Consider the following 20440-nt stretch of genomic DNA (forward strand, 5'->3'; position numbering starts at 1 on the left):
ATGGTCCTTTTGAAAAAAAAAAATTCTTGAGTGATTTTGTAATTTTTGATGTACATCTGAAATTGAGTTTTTTAAATGTACGAGTGTAAATAAAACATGCTCTGCTGTCTCATCTTAGTTATCACTGTCTGTGATTGATACTTGTTTTGGTTAAAGTCTTTTCTGCTCACCAGTTTCTTTAGGTTTTATTTGAATATAATTTAATTTTTACACCCTTTGACCTTTCCTTTTATGATGTGAACACAAACATAAACAACAATTAGCTACATTCAAAGGGACAGCTGGGGAGAGAATCATGATCATAAATGATAAAGAACGGCAGAGTCAAAACTATAAATGTTAGCCATCATGATGGTGACCTTGGTTGTCGTGGTTCAACTCCACCAGCAGATGTCGCTATAACTGAAAAGCATAGTTGCTTCATGAAGCCTTACTAGCATACCGACATGAGTAACTGACGTTCACTTGCTCCAGCACGCTTAACTGGAAGAGTTCAACCCTGGACACTGTATATAAATAAACTATAAAAAGCGTATATATGATATATTTGTTCCGTCGGACACAATACAATAGCTAACCCTCTCGCGAAAGGGTCACGTGGTAAAAGACGTGTGCGGAAGTGGAGTAGATGGCGCAGGGGCAGAATGACGAGCCCAGAGTTATCCTTTACTTTAGCGTATGTTACGTTCGCGATCTGCATCATTTTCACCCCCGACGAGTTTCGGTCCGCCGGGCTGACCGTCCAGAATGTCTTCTCGTCCTGGCTGGGCAGCGAGGACGTGGACTTCCTCCGTTACCACCTGAGAAGGATCAGCGTCACCATCCTGGTCCAGTCCGCGCTGCCTCTAGGTCAGGTAACCCCCTGGTGCAGCGGCTCAGGTGTGAGCTGAGGAGAGCGGGTTGTTCTGGACGTCTGTGCTGGGCTCATGTTGTGTGTCTTCTGAAGGTTACTACTTGGGGATGTGCGTCGCTGCTCCCGAGAAACACCTCAGCTCCTTCTACCAGGTCGGTCCTCATGTTCTCCAGACCTGAAGATCTTTAGTTGTTAACTGGTGTTTGAGTTCAAATGCTGATCTGGTAGCAGCACCACAGAGGAGTGAATTCTTCAGGATTATCAAGGCACCATTAGTTGTTTTCTTGAGCCATCACTCCAACCGCCTCCCCCCTTGTGTGAAGCAGCTACAGACCCCGGAGGCGTAATTTGCATTTGAGCCTGAATCCGCAGACTCCGGGTCTGATATCCAAGGAAGATCCTGCTTTTCTCACCTCTGATTGGCTAGAAGGCAGGGAAGGTTCTAGACTAACCTTAGTTGGGGGGGCCAGGCTGGAGCCCGCTGCTCATTTAGAAGCACATTAATAAGAAGACACCATGTTGCTGTCATTAAACACTAAAAATTGTAATTAAAGTCCATATTTGTAATAACAGCAATTTAGTTACAGTTGTTTTAGATTTTCTACATAGAACTATTTTACAAAAACACTTTGGAATCCGCCTCAGTGACAACATGAAAATCTCAGCATCCCTCATCAGCTTCCAATAACTTCAAGCTTTGATTCCTCATCTTGCATTAAGCTAAATTATCAAAATGATTTAATAAATAAATAAAATAAATATCAACTCATTAATGCTTATAATCTGCTCTCAACAGGGGTGGCACGGGGGGGTCCAAGCTTGCTGTAGGGGTGGCACTGACCCACACTTGAAACCCCATAGAACCGCCCCTGCTAGACGGGCTCTGCTTTGATTGGCTATTTCGTTTAGCAGGAAACCGTCTTCCTTCGCTAAGGGCCATGAGATACTTGCTGTTTAACCACGAGAAAGCATGTTTTAAAATGGCTGCCACACGTTATTTGCGTTGATTTGAAGCATCGTTTGTGCACGTCCCCCAAAATTAATGCGACACATCCAAACGCTGCAATATACGAGTAACCAGTAGGTGGAGTTGACAAAACAAGCAAGACAGACTTGCCATGGTGTCTCCGTCTCTGGTTCTGAGGTCTTGCACACCATCTACGGTACTGCTGCAGTTTTTTTGGTCTTTTTCTGTCGTGATCTCAAAATTAACCAGTTAGTGAGCTCTTTTACTGACACCATGCTCATTTTGGTTGTGCCCACAAACCCGGCTCTCTATCCAGTCTGAGTTCTCTAGTGTGCCCCTAGTGGAACACTCCGGTACTACATGCAACGCAGTGCCACGTAGCAGCAGGTGTGTGAACAAAGACGCAGCCTGCACCAACGCCAGGTTAAACAGCCAGGCCTAGTGCAGACTGTCCTCCTGCCACCAACACAACAGCTGTTTGGGGGAGTTTTGTAAAGAAAATGCGAACATGGCACTATAAAAACCATTCTGTCCTGTTTTGCTAAAATAGTTTTTCCATTTCTTTTACTTAAAAACTCTGAAAAACATTAAATGTGAACTTGTCATCAATCTTATTGCATTTATCACACTTTTGGACTTACTTTATAATGACTCAAGCATTGAGGTTATCTTGTTAAAGCAGAGTACAGTGATCCCTCGCTACTTCGCGGTTCGTTCATCGCGGATTTTTTCTTTGGAGCCTTATTCAAGGGAAATTCGCTGATTCGCATTATTTTTCTATGCGAAATATCAAGAAATTCCTGTTCTTTTTCATCAATTTCTTCATAAAATGCACTTTTTGTAATAAAACTATAAAAAAAACAAGTTAAAAAACATTTTTTTCTTGAGTTTTACCCACAAAAAGAGAATGTGATCATACGATAATTCAATATAGTACTGTACTGTAAATATGGTGTCCCTACTTCGCGGATTTTCACCTATCGCTGCCAGGTCTGGAACGCATCTACCACGATAAACGAGGGATCACTATACATAGGATAAACCGTGTGTGTGTGTGTGTGTGTGTGTGTGTGTGTGTGTGTGTGTGTGTGTGTGTGTGTGTGAAATAAATTAAAACTGCCCTGTTTTGCGCAGCTGTGTGCAGCAGGTCTGTTTCACTTCCAGAATGATGAAAACTGGTGAAAAATAAGTAAATCATTATCAGCCTTGAATTAAATTTCGATTAAATTTAGTCAAACACAATCAGACGACGGGAGACGTGCGGTAACATGCAAACGCCCTTAAGCTATTTCAGTGAAGACCTAAGATAGCCTTTAGTAATAGTAACCACAACAGATACATTTATCTCATTTCACCAGGTGAGTCACAGCTGGAGAGCTTTTCTGCTTTTCGCGGTGTGCTTGCATCTGGCCAGCTGTGCTGTGGTCATCTACTGGTCCTGCTGCCAGTGGCACGGCCATCCCATCAGACGGGCCCTGCAGGCTCATGTGAGGCCTCCTCACTCCAGATGGGGCTCTGTGGCTTCCAGCATCAACACGGAGTTTAGAAGAATAGACAAGTTTGCAGCAGGAGCTCCTGGAGCCAGAGTCATCGTCACAGACAGCTGGGTGATGAAGGTGAGGGTCAAAGGTCAATTTCGTCACGTTAAACAAGGTCGACTCACCTGGGTGAGAGAAAGCTACTAAAACATGATCTGGACCCTGTCAGCTGCTGGGTTCCTGTGTGGGAGGATAAAGTCTTAGGAGACACCAACATGACCTAACAGCTCTCCCTATCTGCAGCTTTCTGCTCTGATGCTGCAGGTTAGAGACAATCAGACCTTTAAGAGTGCACGAGAGACAGAAAGACAGACCGGTAGCCGTTGTCACGGGGATTGAGATACATTACTTGTTACTAGCAGAACTTTCTGAGGTTACATGATGGCCCGCTTCATTTTAGCTGTTTGGTGTAAACAGAGGAGCTGCTGCATGTTTATAGGACATAACAGACACTTCCCTTCAGGGCAGAGGAAACCCTAAAGGACCCAGCAGAACCCAGTAGGACTCAGCAGGACATAGAAGAACCCAGTAGGACCCAGCAGAACCCAGTAAGACTCAGCAGGACACAACAGGGCCCAGTAGGACCCAGCAGGACCCAGTAAGACTCAGCAGGACACAACAGGGCCCAGTAGGACCCAGCAGAACCCAGTAGGACTCAGCAGGACATAGAAGAACCCAGTAGGACCCAGCAGAACCCAGTAAGACTCAGCAGGACACAACAGGGCCCAGTAGGACCCAGCAGGACCCAGTAAGACTCAGCAGGACACAACAGGGCCCAGTAGGACCCAGCAGAACCCAGTAGGACTCAGGAGGACATAGAAGAACCCAGTAGGACCTAGCAGGACACAACAGGGCCCAGTAGGACCCAGCAGAACCCAGTAGGACTCAGGAGGACATACAGGTGCTGGCCAGTAAATTAGAATATCATCAAAAGGTTGAAAATATTTCAGTAATTCCATTCAAAACGTGAAACTTGTACATTATATTCATGCAATGCACACAGACCAATGTATTTCCAATGTTCATTACATTTAAATTTGATATTCATAAGTGACAACTAATGAAAACTCCAAATTTGGTATCTCAAAAAATTAGAATATTCTGAAAAGGCTGAATATAGAAGACACCTGCTGCCACTCTAATCAGCTGATTTACTCAAAACACCTGCAAAGGCCTTTAAAAGGTCCCTCAGTCTTGTTTTGAAGGCACCACAATCATGGGGAAGACTTCTGACTTAACAGCTGTCCAAAAGACAATCATTGACACCTTGCACAAGGAGGGCAAGACACAAAAGGTGATTGCTAAAGAAGCTGGCTGTTCGCAGAGCTCTGTGTCCAAGCACATTAACAGACAGGCGAAGGGACGGAAAAAATGTGGTAGAAAAAAGTGTACAAGCTCTAGGGATAACAGCACCCTGCAGAGAATTGTGACGACAAACCCATTCAAAAATGTGGGGGAGATCCACAAAGAGTGGACTGCAGCTGGAGTCAGCGCTTCAAGAACCACCACGAGGAGACTCATGAAAGACATGGGATTCAGGTGTCGCATTCCGTGTGTCAAGCCACTCTTGAACAAGAAACAGCGCAAGAAGCGTCTCGCCTGGGCCAAGGACAAAAAGGACTGGACTGATGCTGAGTGGTCCAAAGTTATGTTTTCTGATGAAAGCAAGTTCTGCATTTCCTTTGGAAATCAAGGACCCAGAGTCTGGAGGAAGAGCGGAGAAGCACAGAATCCACGTTGCATGAGGTCCAGTGTAAAGTTTCCACCGTCAGTGATGGTGTGGGGTGCCATGTCATCTGCCGGTGTTGGCCCACTCTGTTTCCTGAGGTCCAGGGTCAATGCAGCCGTCTACCAGGAAGTTTTAGAGCACTTCATGCTTCCTGCTGCTGACCAACTTTATGGGGATGCAGACTTCACCTTTCAACAGGACTTGGCACCTGCACACAGTGCCAAAACCACCAGCACCTGGTTCAAGGACCATGGTATCCCTGTCCTTGATTGGCCAGCAAACTCGCCTGACCTTAACCCCATAGAAAATCTATGGGGTATTGTGAAGCGGAGGATGCAATACGCTAGACCCAACAATGCAGAGGAGCTGAAGACGACTATCAGAGCAACCTGGGCTCTCATAACACCTGAGCAGTGCCACAGACTGATCGAGTCCATGCCACGCCGCATTACTGCAGTTATTGAGGCAAAAGGAGCCCCGACTAAGTATTGAGTGCTATACATGCACATTCTTTTCATGTTCATTCTGTTCAGTTGGCCAACATTAGAGAAACAAACATTTTTTCATTGGCCTTTAGAATATTCTAATTTTCTGAGATACCAGATTTGATGTTTTCATTGGTTGTCACCTATAAATATCAAAATTAAACGTAATAAACATCGGAAATACATTGGTCTGTGTGCATTGCATGAATATAATGTACAAGTTTCACGTTTTGAATGGAATTACTGAAATATTTTCAACCTTTTGATGATATTCTAATTTACTGGCCAGCACCTGTAGAATAACCCAGTAGTACCTAGCAGGACACAACAGGGCCCAGTAGGACCCAGCAGAACCCAGTAAGACTCAGCAGGACACAACAGGGCCCAGTAGGACCCAGCAGAACCCAGTAAGACTCAGCAGGACACAACAGGGCCCAGTAGGACCCAGCAGAACCCAGTAGGACTCAGGAGGACATAGAAGAACCCAGTAGGACCTAGCAGGACACAACAGGGCCCAGTAGGACCCAGCAGAACCCAGTAGGACTCAGGAGGACATAGAAGAACCCAGTAGGACCTAGCAGGACACAACAGGGCCCAGTAGGACCCAGCAGAACCCAGTAGGACTCAGGAGGACATAGAAGAACCCAGTAGGACCCAGCAGAACCCAGTAGGACTCAAGAGGACATAGAAGAACCCAGTAGGACCTAGCAGGACACAACAGGGCCCAGTAGGACCCAGCAGAACCCAGTAGGACTCAGGAGGACATAGAAGAACCCAGTAGGACCCAGCAGAACCCAGTAGGACTCAGGAGGACATAGAAGAACCCAGTAGGACCTAGCAGGACACAACAGGGCCCAGTAGAACCCAGCAGAACCCAGTAGGACTCAGGAGGACACAACAGGGCCCGGTAGCTGTGACACGATGCATTTTTATCAGGATGGTTTGGTGTAAACAGTCATCATTGATTCCAGACTCTGATCCACCTCCAGGTGACCACCTACCACATCCACGTGGCCTTACAGAGGGACTGTCATGTGACCGTGACACATTCTAGACAGCACCAGCTGAGTCCAGAGTCCACCTCCCCCATCGAGATCCTAAACCTGAGGGTGGAGAGCATCAACCCATCAGTCAGACCGTTCGACATCAGGTGTGTCTCCCGGGTGTAAATAATAAATCAGTCTTCTAAACTGTTTAGTCATCTAAATCCTCCGATCTGTCCTGATCAGTAGCAGCAGAGGTCATTCCAGGACAGCTGTTACGATCAGTTCAGTCGCTTCATCTACAGTAAACAAGTTAACAGGACAAACATTTTAAAGGTGTTTAAGGCGTCACATCCCTGCATCTATAATCTGATCAAATGTCTGATTCCCGCTCGCTGCCTCTGGCATCAAACTGAGCTACGGATCATCTTGGAATGATCTAAAGCAGTTTGACTCCTGCTGGATGGCTGGAGGAGCTAATGAAACCATCTCCTCTCAGCCTGAACTCCACAGACTATGCAGAACTCAGGGCGAAGCTCCGAGCTCCTATCAGAACATCTCCCAACGTGGTGATCCACCAAACGATCAGCGAGCTCTTCCTGGAAACCTTCAGAGCTCAGGTGGAGCTGAACCAGCGCTACACACTCCCTAGTGGACAGGTAAACCCAGCAGTGAAAACTCCCAACAGCTATTCACGTCTGAGACCCGTGTGTGTGTGTGTGTGTGTGTGTGTGTGTGTGTGTGTGTGTGTGTGTGTGTGTGTGTGTGTGTGTGTGTGTGTGTGTGTGTGTGTGTGTGTGTGTGTGTGTGTGTGTGTGTGTGTGTGTGTGTGTGTGTGTGTGTGTGTGTGTGTGTTCCTACAGGAAGTGGAGACCTGTATAGGCTGCATGCAGGCCCCTGCGAACACCAAGCTGGTCAGACTGTGTGAGGCTACAGGTAAGAATGTGCGCGTGTGTGTGTGTGTGTGTGTGAGCATTTGTGCATGTGTGTGTCCTCATCATGACTACCTGTGTGTGCCTCACAGGGGTGGATGATGACTCCGAGTGCCAGCAGTGCCTCTGCAGACCCACGTGGTGTCTGATGTGTTTGGGTCGATGGTTCGCCAGCCGCCAAGACCAACAGCAACCGGAGACCTGGTTGTCCAGCAGAGTGCCCTGTCCCACCTGTAGATCTAAATTCTGCATACTGGACGTGTGTGTGGTCCGGTGACTGAACTGAGATACCAATCAGAACGTTACCTCGTCGAGAGAAACAGCAAGTGGGTCTCTGACTGACTTGGTGATCGTCTATGCAACAGGAAACTGTCTTGATGGCATTATTTCATCCATGACATCACCAGTCATCCACATGACCAAGTTTATACCAGAGCGTTTGCATAACCCACTTGAACAGAACTTCTGTGCTTTTAAATACTAAAATGACAAAGATGGGAGCTAGAATCCGAACCAAACTGGTTTGTAATCAGATTTCCATCTTTCATCATATATGTTCAGTTTTCCAAGTATCCCATCGTGACAGTGTGAGCGTCCTGTCACAGTGTCCCGATTGATCACGCGCCCTGGCTACACGGCCATGGGGACGTCCCTTTGGCTGACTGGTTAGCACGCGTGACTCACCTGGGAGTCTGGGGATCGAATCCCGCCTGGGCCCTCGTTTCTCCACATTGCCACATCATGGTAAACAGAGTGACATAAATAAAGCTCGGATTTGTTTTGGTCTGTAATGTCTTTTTTTATTGATGCAAGTCATTAAATGTAATGTAGTTAATAACACCACCTAAATAAACCACCAGTTAGAGTATAATAACATTGGAAAATAAATGATGACTACAAACAGAAACGTGCTGTGGAGATGAGTAATATCCAACAGGTTTAGGCCCCGCCCCCTCAGTAACAGCAGGATAAACGAACCAGTGCTGCTGTTGAGTCCAGTTTATTAAGAACATAGCTGAATCACAAACCGCTGATATGTTTGACATTTGTTAGGAAATAATGGCTAAACGCATCAATCAGGCTCCTCCCTTTTCACGTGTTCTGCTGTTCAGTGTTCTCTTCCTTCTATCTGCTGGTGGTTCCTCCATCAACATCGCCGTAAGCTTCATTCCTGAAACACAACAAGAAAGTGATCTCAGCCCAGGGTCGTTCATGCTTCAGGAGTCTGCACCCCACCTCCCACAATGCAGCTCTCTCACAGTGACTCTTTCATTTAAACTGGGAGAAACAAAATGATAAAAGCTTCACAAGATGTGTTGCGTTACTGTTTCCGCATCTTGATAAAAGCCAACACACAATAGAACTGGCCATGTGTGCTACAGAGGAATTAAAGGGGAACTAGGCAGTTCTGGCTAACTTTTAGCACCCCCTTGTGTCTGTTTGTAGAACCGAAAGCAAAACTGATCTCCTCGCTGTGCGTTCAACACCTTAATCTAACTTCTGAAATGTCTTCATTAGTGTCTGGGAGTGATTCATCACTAAATTAAACAAATCAGCTGTGTTCATGATCTAAAACATGCTGGAAGCAGACTGCAGCGCCAGGTATGTCAACTCAGTGCATTTACATGTGCATCTAAGTCAGTCAGCGCACATGGCTCACCCGGGAGTCAGGGGATCGAATCCCGCCCGGGCCCTCGTTTATCCACCTTGCCACATTTGGCGTTGTTGGTAGGATCCATGTAGTACTGTCAAGTAGGTCCATGGATGTGAAGTTTGTGGCATCTTGCGCAGGAGCACAGGCATGTGCTTGTGGACAGAGGGGGGAAGATGTGGCAGTGTGCGCGTCCTGTCACTGTGTCCCACTTGATCATGTTCCCTGGCTACTTGGCCAAGGGGATGTCCCTTTGGCTGACTGGTGAGCATGCATGACTCACCCGGGAGTTGGGGATCGAATCCCGCCTGGGCCCTCGTTTCTCCACCTTGAATCAATAGTTCAGGTTGGTGGTGGTGGTGGTGGTGTGATGATGTGGGGGGCATTTCCTTAGCACACTTTGGGCCCCGTAGTACTAATTGATCCTCGTTGCAACGCCACAGCGTACCTGAGTATTGTTGCTGACCATGTCCATCCCTTTAAGACCACAGTGTATACATCTTCTGATGGCTACCTCCAGCAGGATAATGCTCCATGTCATAAAGCTCTAATCATCTCAGACTGGTTTCATGAACATGACAATGAGCTCACTGTACTCAGATGACCTCCACAGTCACCAGATCTCAATCCAATAGAGCACCTTTGGGATGTGGTGGAACGGGAGATTCTCATCATGGATGTGCAGCCGACACATCTGCAGCAACTGTGTGATGCTGTCATGTCAATATGGACCAACATCTCTGAGGAATGTTTCCAGTAGCTTGTTGAAGGATTGAGGCAGTTCTAGAGGCAAAATGGGGTCCAACCCGGTACTAGCAGTAAAGTGGCCGGTGAGTGTAAGTCACTGTGATGGTACTACATGATTTCATTAGCTAAAATATCTAGACAGACCGTAGCAGAATCAAAAGGATTTTGCTCTGCATGACGATCTAGCTGCGCTCCGTTGAAACCTCAGCAGGCCTGACCAGTCTAGTGGTTTACCAATCACAGCGCTCTCTCAGTTTGGTGGGTGGGATGTTACTGTGACAGCAGAGCTAAGATGGCAGTGGCTCGTTTGAGCAGATAGAGGTACTTAAGTCCTTAATGTAGAAAAAGGATGTGTGTCTTGTTCGACAGTGAATGGTGGACTGCCCCGTTGACTGACATCTGTAGCGGTGAGGAGGTCACGTTGCTGTCCAGTAGCATGCAGAGACAGTTTTGAAGACCAGCGTAGATTCTGCCCAAAGACAGGGATCGTCTGCGTTGTACCCAAACTATAAATTCTCATACATAGGATGGCTTGCCAGGCCACTGTTTTCAACTCAGTTACACTAAGCAAGTGCTTCTCAATTAAGTGGGGCGGGGCAGGGTTGGGGTGTCCATTGTTATTAACACTGGCCACCAGGTGGCAACAGTGCTCAGATTAACAGGCTGTCTGTTGTCCCAGCAGAAGAAGAAGCCTAAACACACCAGTGCACAGAGCTGACGGAGGATACGGTGGAGCATCTGATGGCAGTCGGCAGAAAAAGACAAGAAAATAAGACAAAGCATGAGGGATAAATGGTAAATACCCTCTAGAAGCACTGACAGAACCCATAAACATGAGGATGAAATAGACTACAATAACATTTGAGCCCAGTGTGGACTGGAGGCTTCACAGTAGGAAGTGGGAGGTTCCACCAAGAATGGTGGAGAATGATGGAGCTGAGAGCCTGTGGGACTTCTATACTAACCAACAGGTGATGGAAAGCCATTGTGGAGGTCGATAAAACTGCAGAACAAATCAGTAGTGACATGTAGAGATCCATAGTGAACATATGGGACTTGGTAGGTGAGAAACACCAGGGGCTGATGGGGAATCCAGAAGGCGTGGAAAGTCAAGGTCTCAGTACCCATAGTCATTGTAGCACTCGGGCTGTGGCCACAAACTCGGAGAGGTCCTACAGATCCTAGTATAATCTGTCCTAAAGAGAGCAGCTGAGGTAATGAGAGGAAGCATCAAGCTCCCAGTCCTCTGGTAGAGGACCTGGGAGGACTTGGGTTTGAAGTAAAAGTAGACCTACCTATCTGGAAAAAACCAATAAAGACTGTAAAGGGTGGTCTTCTAAGTTTTAAGGGCACTGAAAACTGCCCTGTGACGCAAAGTCAGCAAGACACTGACCTACTTATTCAGACATGTTTGAAATATCCACTAGAAACAAAAATTCCTTTTGCGTGGATGAATGAAAAACACACAAGAACACAGATGATGTTATTTAGTTCTGTGAAGTTGCTCAAAAGATAGATTTTCCCGCAAATGCTGAGTAAATAACACACACACACACACACACACACACACACATCCAAGCCCTTCCACCAGCTGCTGCTGTCTGACAAATTGGAGATGTTTTTTTTTCCTCTTCATATAAATTTCTGCTGCAGCAGATGGCCTGGAGCGGAGCAGTGGGGGACGATGTTAGCGCAACTGCAGGGGAATGTTCCAAAGTGCACATGTGCAGTGAGCGCGCGTGTGTGTGTGTGTGTGTGTGCGTGCGCTCATGAAGTCTGAGACACCAGATGTTTAAAGCGGAGGGGAAGTGGAGCTGGCGCCACCAAGGGCAGAGGGCAGTGAGAAGGCACGCGAGCTGAAACCACACACACACACACACACACACACACACACACACACACACACACACACACACACACACACACACACACACACACACACACACACAAGCAGGCAGCCACCATCAAAAAAACTCAGCTAGTTTACTTCTAAAGTTTCTGCTGCCCGCCGTTAAACAGCTTTTATCTGAAACTGTGGCTCTCTCTGAGTTCTGGTTGTTGCAGAAAACGTCCGGAATCCAGTTCTTTATAACAGCTTTCTTGTTTGTTCATTTATCACATTTTTTTTAATCTAAGTTAACCAAAGATGCATGATTTTGCTCTGAGGGAAGAAACCAGAGTACCCGGAGAAAGCACACTCATGCACGAGGAGAAGATCCTAACTCCTTGCAGAAATTCTGCAACCAGGATTCAAACCTGCAACCTTCTTACCGTGAGGCTCCTGACACCCACCCCTTTTTTAGGGGAGAACGCTTTTCAGCACCCAGCAAAGGCCACAGGCATGGACATAGTTTTTGGGAGGACAGGGGGGACATTTCAAAATCAGTTTTTGTCCCCTGCACTTCTAACCGTCCAAAACCAACATGACGTTGTATTAAACAGCCACCGGCTGAGCACTAGGACCAAGCGGAAAACAACCGCTTGTGTTGAAGCCTGTTTCCAATTACATATGTTGTGTGTACTTACTGTAAAGACGACCCCCCACCCAGTGGTGTCCCCCCCTCTTCTAAAGTCTAATCCATGGCCACAGGTGTGAATGATTACATGGATCAGGGCAACTATTGAAACTCATTATTCACACTCAGATAAAGAACTCGGAGTCTCTCAGCCTTCTACCACATCAGGTTCTGGTCAACTGGACTTTGTCTGCTGCTCAGATGTAAGTTGTTTTTTATTTTCTTTTATTCTGAGCAGTCTGGTGTTCAGACCTCACAGCTAAGAACTGCTCTCCTGACAGCACAGTGAGAATGTACTTCCTGTTGAGCTACAGGAAGTCCCAAACCAAAGGAGGACACAGATTAAAACCTGAGTGTAAGGAGGGGGGGTCAACAAAGGTCAACACCTATAGGCCCGAACTTGGATCAGCCTGGTCAGCAGATATGTCTCTCGCCTTTGGACAATCACATCTGCAGACATGTCCACTTCTCCAACTCGACGTTTGCTGTATGACGACTCACCTTCCTCTTCTTGCTCCTGCCCTCGGCCTGCAGGGTCCTAGTGCACTGCTCCACGCACTGGGAGAAGCTCACAATGCTGCGGTCTGAGCTGTAGTCCAGCTCCGCCAGCTGGGCCAGAGACAGGATGTAGTTGCAGGCAATCCGTAGTATCGCTAGCTTGGAAAGCTTCTGTCCATAGGAGTAACACGGCACCTACAGGAAACCAGAGCAGAGGCAAACTCTAGTTCACTCGAGCTGGCTTCACGTGCACACACAGCTCTGTAGGGAAGGTTTAGGGCAGACTCGGGTCTACAAAGTCACGTGAAACCGGTCCATGATGGGTTCACGGGTAAAAGCAGTGAAACATGTTTTTACATCAGGAGGAAAACCAGAAATGTCCCTCTCCAAGTCTCTTCTTGGACACGAAGACTGTCCTGCTGATGTTTCTGAGTTTTTAAAAAGTTTGTAAAAAACAGAAACGCTGCCTCACCTAAAACTGATGACAGTAAACCGAGTAACCGGAGATGAACGTAAAAACATTTCTGTAAATCCCGTCAAAACCAGTAAGCGGCTTTTGCATCGCTGCTGTTCCTGTTGCTATTCTGCTCTCGTCCACATCTCAGCTGCAGTTTAACTTTCAGGTTCTCACGCCCCGTAAATGTCCCGCTAGTCGTTTTACACAGCATTTTATTTTCTAAAGTGCATTAGTGCATCTGTGTTTTTGTTCACTTTACTGTTATTCTTTATTTTTTATTCTTTACTTCTGCTGTGAATCTGCTTTGCTGCAATGAAAACCAAAATTTCCCCACTGAGGCATGTCCTGTTCTATTCTATTCTATTCTATTCTATTCTATTCTATTCTATTCTATTCTATAGCCAGACTGTGGGCTCGTGTGATTTGTGGACACATTGAACTTCTTTTTTAACAACTTATGACCGTTTTGTAGTCATGGAACGAAATCCCTCTCACATAAAAGGATCTCAGCAGTTCTATCCTGACATTTTCAGTACCGTCCAGAATGAGTTGTTTCAGGGCTCTGTCCCTTTAAGAAAACAAACATTTACTGACCACACCTACCCACCCCCTGACTGGCTGCTATGAGGTGAGGAGCTCCTACATCCAGAAAGGACTGAGAGCCGAGCTGCTGCTCCTCCAGTCTTGACAGGTGTGTGCGTGCGTGTGTGTGTGTGTGTGTGCTAATTTCTTTTTTAAACGTTTATTTCAGTCACATAATTCCTCAAACCAAACACTGACAGAAGATCGATGATGAAAGTCTGTAGAGGCAGTAGAGACCCACATGGCAGCACAAAAGGATGCAATAGAGTTTTGCATAATATGTCTTCTAAAACTACTTCACTGATGAATGTTATCCGACTGATGATTAGCTCTGTTTGGAAGCTGAAGTGATTCAAGTCAGTTCTGGTGTCGACTGAGGTTCTGACCTGCTTCCTCAGGGCCTCAAACGCAGCACTAATGGTGTGGACTCGTGTCCTCTCCCTGGCGTTGGCTAGAAGCCTCCTGGTCTGCTGGATGGCTTTGACCTCTGGAATATGACCCCGTGCATGAGGCCCTATCCCAACCCGCTTCCTGGGAGAGTCCTGTGAACAGAAAATCATCAACAATTAACCTCAGTACTTATTATAGGTGCTACTGCCTAAAGAGAGCTTTATACTGAGATCTTTAATTAACATCTAAAACAAGAGATGTGGATGAAAACCAGGCAGTTTGTTTCAGTCAGACAACCACCATCTCCTTCTTAGCTTAGCTAGTGAACCCAACAGGACCCTGTTGTCTCCAGCTTTTAAGCTACTTTACGTGGACCTTAAACCAGTTCTGACTCCAGTTCTGAGGTAAGGAACCGACAACCCATCAGCATTAGACTCACTTCAACATCAACCTACCAGAACAAATAAAGTCCATTTACCATTTTTTACACTTTAAGCTATTGCTTTCAAACTGGTTTCAGTGGTTCTTCCGCCATAAACCTGCGCAGCGTTATGTCGTACATCACTCTGAATATCTCTAAAACCACAGTGAACATTGGCGCGCCCTACTCTAGTTGGAGGGAGCTATAGGAGGTTACAAAACCACAAACTGATGGTGGCCTGGCTTTGTTGCTACTGGACTTGTCAGTCGGGATGTAAGAAAATATCGATATGGCAACATATCGTGATACTTTTTCCTGCAATATTATGTCGATATTCGAAAGCCGTGTATCTAATTTTTGGAGGAATTTACATGCAAACATTTATGTATTTTTTTTTCTTTTGGTGCAATTCAAACACCGACCGCTAGTTGACAGCAGTGTGCCACGGGTTTTGTTTCCACCACTGAAATGTAAATCCCTCTATTATGGTTCAGATACCTCATGTTAATTTGGACTGTTTATTGAATTTTCCTCCAATACATTTATTTAATAACATAACAATAAATATCGTCTGGCTGAATGTCGCAATATATCGTATTGTCTCCCCTGTTACGTGATACGTATCGTATCGCCAGAATTTCACCAGTGCGCATCCCTACTTGTCAGTAATAATATCCATGTCCAACAGTGTGGATCATTTTACTTTGTAGCTTATTTAGTATCAGTTGGCTTGTTTTAGCGTTGGCTCATTGCTAGCGCTAGCTAAAGCAGGCTGTGGCAGGGTCGTTCGCGATAAATGTTAGTCCACTTTCAACCAGTAGGGGTGAAAAACGGTGATGTCGCTTTAAAACAGAACCAGCAGGTCATTTTCATCTCATCCATCAAACCCATAAATCACTTGAAGCATATTCACCTTGGGGGAAGAATCCTGGGAGTCCATGTGGTCCAGACTCTGGGAGGACTGGTGGGTGTCCATGTGGTCCAGACTCTGGGAGGACTGGTAGGATCTAGGAACAGGTTGGCCAAGGAGAGAGGGTTCTAGAAGGAACTCATGACCACCAGGAGAATGTGGTCCACTGGGTGGTGTTGGCAGGTGGAGGCTAGAGTGGATTCCCAGTTTGGACAAGGATTGGGACATTGAGGACGGCCAGTGAGATATCTCATGCAGAGACAGTGAGGAGGCTGTAGACTGGGACATTTTGGAGGACATAGCAGTCACATTGAGTCCAATTCTCATGTCTATTGCACTACCATGACCCAGTGTCATGTTGTCTTCTGGTGTCTCTGAATGAGCTTTTCTATTGGTCATCATCCCCTGTGACATCACCAGTTGTCCCTGGTGAGGAACCAATGGGCTGACAATACTGTCTTCTGCTGTGTGCCCATTAGACATGTCCACAGGAAAGTCTTTTGATCCTGCATCCTCAGAAATAATGAAAAGTCTTTTAGGCTCTCGGGACTTCCTCTTGAACTTCTTGGTTCCTGGCGCTGTGACCAGCACTGGTTCTTTGTTCATGGTACAATTCCAGGGGCCGCTGATCTCGTGAGGCTTTTTCATCTCGTGGCAGGATGATAATTTTAAACAACACAAACCTAATCAGCCACCCAGATAAAGTTCTTCAGGCTGCACAAGATGTCAGGGACTCACTGTGAAGACCCAACAGGACCACAGAAGTTCCTCTGAGTCTGACAGGCAGCTTCATGAACAGTGCATGGGTTTAGCCAACAACAGGAGGGGAAGTGTGTGTGCACACACACACACATTAGCTGTTGATGGTCCCACTCAGCTGCAGGACAGGATGTGCCCGGTCATGTGCTGCTTTAGTTTACCAGCAGGTTTTCTGTGGCTCCAGTCTGTCTGAGTCGCCTTCTGGAAAAGCCAAATCAGAGCTGAGCTCAGAAACAAGAACAGCTCTAGAGGACTGGTTCTGCTGGACTGAACGGTTCCAAGATCAGTTCTTCTGTTCTGAAGGTGTGTGTGTGTGCAGCCTGGCGCTGGCCTCAGAGGGAGCTCACAGTGAAGCTGTCTGAGTCTGGCTCCAGTCTGTCTGCATAGCAACACTCTGAATAACCCCCCCACCACACACACACACACACACACGCACACACACACTGAGCAGCTGCTGAACAGAAGAGAAGCTTGCCAGCAGAACAGAAACTTTTACAGCACAACTTTCCTAACAAACTCTGACCCTCTTCAATCCACACAAAACTGCTGTGCTACCAACTTCACAATCAGCCAGAACCTTCTGAATGTTCTAGATTAGGCATCACCATGGAAACATGCTGTACTGTGTCCACATGGGCAAATGTCCTCTCTTCCAAAGGGCAACCAGTGAGATTTAAAATCCGCCAAGTTGATTGAAGAGACAGTGTGTCCAATTTGTGTCACAAAGTCCAGTTTGTGTGTCCCCGGAACCTTTCCATTCATGAAAGAAGTTCTAGAGTCCTTCTTGAAGAAAACTGCTGCAAAGTCCTGCCCCAAAGTGTTCATAGAGGTGTAGAAATCAGCCTCCAGCGGTGTGTTCATTCATCCACCAGGTTCTGGGTTCCCCCTCAAACCAGGAGCAGCAGGATCTGCAACAGCTCTGGATCCAGATCACAGCTGAGTGGTTGGAAAGCAGAGCGTACACTCCTCCTCATCCTACTGGCGTCTGCTGGGCTGAGCTCTCTCTGCCTCTCCCTGCTCAGAGAGAGAGAGAGACTACAAAGTCTGTTTAGAGCAGGCTGTTGTGAGCCGTCTCTGGACAGTCTGGTGTTTTGTGTCTCTTATTGGTTCAGCTTTGACAACACAGAACTATATAAAATATGGTTCAGGGCTGGAATGCGCTAGGACCGGGCCAGAACCTCACCAGGACCACGATCTTTTCAGGAGGAGTTCGGTTTGCTGAACCATTCAGAGATAAAAGCTTCTGAACAGCAGGACTGCTTCTGTCTGCACCTTGAGAACTTTGTGTGTGTGTGTGCGTGCGTGCGTGCGTGCGTGCGTGCGTGCGTGCGTGCGTGTGTGTGTGTGTGTGTGTGTGTGTGTGTGTGTGTGTGTGTGTGTGTGTGTGTGTGTGTGTGTGTGATGATTACTCAACAGGATCCCCCTGCTGCCCGATAGCTCCACAGAGTTTGGTTTGCAGCCTGAAGGACTGCACGCTCACTCGAGGTCAGGTCCAGTCTTGAACCGCTGCTTTCTGGTCTCATGTAAAGGTTTGTGCGTGGTCCAGCCTGGCAGGCCTCGGTAGGTCGTTTGAGTTGTGCTGTGTATGGTGCAGTGAGATCATCAGCCCTAACCTAGTAGAGGGTGGGGGTGTCATGTCCCTGGGCAGAGGTGAGTCACACCATCTCCTCTCACCAGAATCTGAGCTTATTCTCCGCAGGTGGGGAGCAGAGGGAACAACAGCTGCAGGCGATTCCCTAATCAGGAACGCGGGTTTAAAAGGAGGACGGTGTAACGTGAGGAAATATGGGTTTTCTATCACAAAGGTGGTGTTGGACTCAGCTGGGTCATAGCTGGGTCGCTGAGAACTTTCACCCACAGATTAAGACCTGAACGCCAGCGAGTCTGGGAGGAAACCATAACATCTGCCACCTGCAGTCTACCAGAAGATGTGTTTACATGAGTTGTACCCAGACCAAGTCAAAACATAAAGTTTAAACTTCTTTTTCTTGATTTTAATGTTAAAATAACCATTATCATTTTGCTTATTATAAATGTGTTTAATCAAATGAATGACTAGTATGCTTTGGGGTAATTATAATGGATTAATGAATCCACACTTAAGTAGATAATGTTGAATGTGTGGTACTGACCTTCACACTCAAGCACACAAACATTCACACACACCCACACACATCTGCCCACAGTAAACTCCAGACACATTTGATGACGCACATGTTTTGCTTTGAGAAGAGAAAGGTTTTTGGTAAGTTTTCAATCTTTTGAGAGCAGTTCGTGTTGGACAACGGGAGAGAACAGACCTGCAAACCAAAGGGGGGGGCAGAGCCTGTTGGCTCGTTCTTCCCCCCTTTCACGCTGTTTCTGCCAAGCCAGGCAGAATAGCTGAATCGCGACTTCTAACGAAGACTCATTACCGAGTCTTTTGATTTCTGAGTGAATTAACTTAAGAAAGCGCATCGATAAAACGCTCTACCATCCACGTGTACCGAGGGCAACTCTGGACCGGTTCCGTTCGACACCTACGTCTCCTGTCAGCCGCCGGTGTCATCTGGATGAACCACAACATCCTCCACGGCCCGGATCCGAAAGAGGGTCCACAAGAGTTCGGTGAGACAGAGCACGGTTTTAGCGTTTGATGCGGTTCTCTGATAAGACCTACGTTTATCCAAACCATCACCTCACTCAGACACCTGTTTCTTCCTGAAGCAAAATCAGACTCACACACGCATTCATGTCACAACATTCTCAATCTTCATAAATTCACCAGAAGGTCTATTTGAGCAAGAACAGCATATAAACTGTTAAAAGATTGTCCCACAAAGTTGCCAATGTGATTGTTATTTCCTGTTTGTCAATTTTCAAAATCATTAGTTTAATTTGAAGAATTAAAACTGTTAATCCTTCAAACTTGTTTCCTCATTGAAGTGAAACACAGACACTCAGATATTATCGACAGTTTATGGATGAAAACAACCTTTGAGTCTTCTGAACAATATAAAATTTGGTTATTGATTTATTAAAATTAATATTCCGAATTAATACGTAGCATGGTTTCTCTTTCATAAAAGAGCATAAATCCATAACGCTACAACGGAGACACTTCACTTTGCCAGATGATTGGACCAGTTCAGGTAGCACCAGCCACTCGACTCTGAAACTTTGATTGTTGCTAACTCGTGTTTGACTCGCCTTCGACTTGTGGATTATTGACCTTGGATAGTATTTTTGGATTTGGAGTTGGATTATCCCTTACGCCTGTTTTGTCTCGCTCAGGATCACCTCGTCATCTACTCACCCTCGGCTGTCTTCGTTTCTGGAATTAATCAATACGTCCCGTCCTCCTCCGCCGTTCCTGTTCGGACTTCCCTCCTCTGCCTCACTCCTACTGGATCTCTCACCCTCTGCCCAGCGCCCTCCCCAGCTTCCCTTCCTCTTATCTACCGGAACACCTCAGAGACTCGAGCCGTCTTGGCTCCTCAGCACAGGACTTCCCTGTGCGGTTTTCAGTTACCGTTTACAATAAAGACATTTTTACTTTACTGCTTTGGACTTGTGTGATGATTCTGCATGTCTTGGGTTAGGCACTTACCTCGAGCCATGACAGGGGGTTTATTTATTTCATATAGGGTCCATGTCCCTATACGGTCCGTGTCCCTGGTAAGGTTTAGGATTGGATTTTGGAGGAAGGCTGGTATTCCAAAAAGGGGGTGGGGGGTGGTTATGTTTTTTAGGGTTTTGGTTAAGTATGGAGTTTGAGGTCAGGTTTATGGGCCTTAGGGTTAGTACCAGGGGATAGGGTCAGGTGTATAGATGTATGGGTAAGGACCACAGGAAGGGTTCAGGTTCCTGGGCCTTAAGGACAAAGGGAAGGGGTCAGGTGGGTATATGTTGATGGGATTGGATGGGTACTGTTATGTGTGTTTTTTTTTATACAGTTTTGTAAAATTTTACCAGACATGTTTTAGCTAGCATCTCTACCCATCATCAGAGATTGTCTGTGTTGGTGTCACTTCCTTTTATCC

At 46.4% G+C, this 20440-nt stretch overlaps 2 protein-coding genes across 3 annotated transcripts; one reads left to right on the plus strand and one right to left on the minus strand.

The window, feature by feature from the left end:
• The first annotated feature begins 483 nt into the window (after positions 1-483).
• Positions 484-8273, plus strand: tmem129 (transmembrane protein 129, E3 ubiquitin protein ligase). 2 transcript variants are annotated; one of them, XM_015963911.3, is made up of 7 exons: positions 484-854; positions 947-1005; positions 3179-3436; positions 6562-6722; positions 7055-7214; positions 7419-7491; positions 7580-8273. In XM_015963911.3, the coding sequence occupies exons 1-7, from the start codon at positions 629-631 to the stop codon at positions 7762-7764; spliced, it is 1122 nt and encodes a 373-aa protein (XP_015819397.1). In that variant the 5' UTR covers positions 484-628; the 3' UTR covers positions 7765-8273. The 2 variants fall into 2 exon arrangements, with proteins under 2 accessions (XP_015819397.1, XP_015819473.1); XM_015963987.3 differs by having other exon boundaries at positions 484-849.
• On the minus strand, positions 8266-16537 carry atoh8 (atonal bHLH transcription factor 8). The gene is made up of 4 exons (XM_015964289.3): positions 15663-16537; positions 14325-14480; positions 12903-13094; positions 8266-8658 (listed from the first exon to the last, which is right to left on the minus strand). Exons 1-4 carry the CDS (start codon positions 16305-16307, stop codon positions 8653-8655), a joined length of 999 nt encoding a protein of 332 aa, XP_015819775.1. The 5' UTR covers positions 16308-16537; the 3' UTR covers positions 8266-8652.
• Between the last annotated feature and the right edge of the window lie 3903 nt (positions 16538-20440).

The sequence above is a fragment of the Nothobranchius furzeri genome, chromosome 1, assembly GCF_043380555.1.
Source record: "Nothobranchius furzeri strain GRZ-AD chromosome 1, NfurGRZ-RIMD1, whole genome shotgun sequence".
Taxonomy (NCBI): domain Eukaryota; kingdom Metazoa; phylum Chordata; class Actinopteri; order Cyprinodontiformes; family Nothobranchiidae; genus Nothobranchius; species Nothobranchius furzeri.

Excerpts from the sequence above, each read along its gene's own strand:
- atoh8 (XM_015964289.3), bottom strand. The coding sequence starts at position 16,307 with ATGAAAAAGCCTCACGAGATCAGCGGCCCCTGGAATTGTACCATGAAC. Across the intron at positions 14,481-15,662 it reads CCCAGGATTCTTCCCCCAAG|GACTCTCCCAGGAAGCGGGT; the intron begins GTGAATATGCTT and ends TTCTGTTCACAG. Across the intron at positions 13,095-14,324 it reads TTGAGGCCCTGAGGAAGCAG|GTGCCGTGTTACTCCTATGG; the intron begins GTCAGAACCTCA and ends GGTTTCCTGTAG.
- tmem129 (XM_015963911.3), top strand. The coding sequence starts at position 629 with ATGGCGCAGGGGCAGAATGACGAGCCCAGAGTTATCCTTTACTTTAGC. Across the intron at positions 7,215-7,418 it reads ACACACTCCCTAGTGGACAG|GAAGTGGAGACCTGTATAGG; the intron begins GTAAACCCAGCA and ends GTGTTCCTACAG. Across the intron at positions 7,492-7,579 it reads CAGACTGTGTGAGGCTACAG|GGGTGGATGATGACTCCGAG; the intron begins GTAAGAATGTGC and ends TGTGCCTCACAG.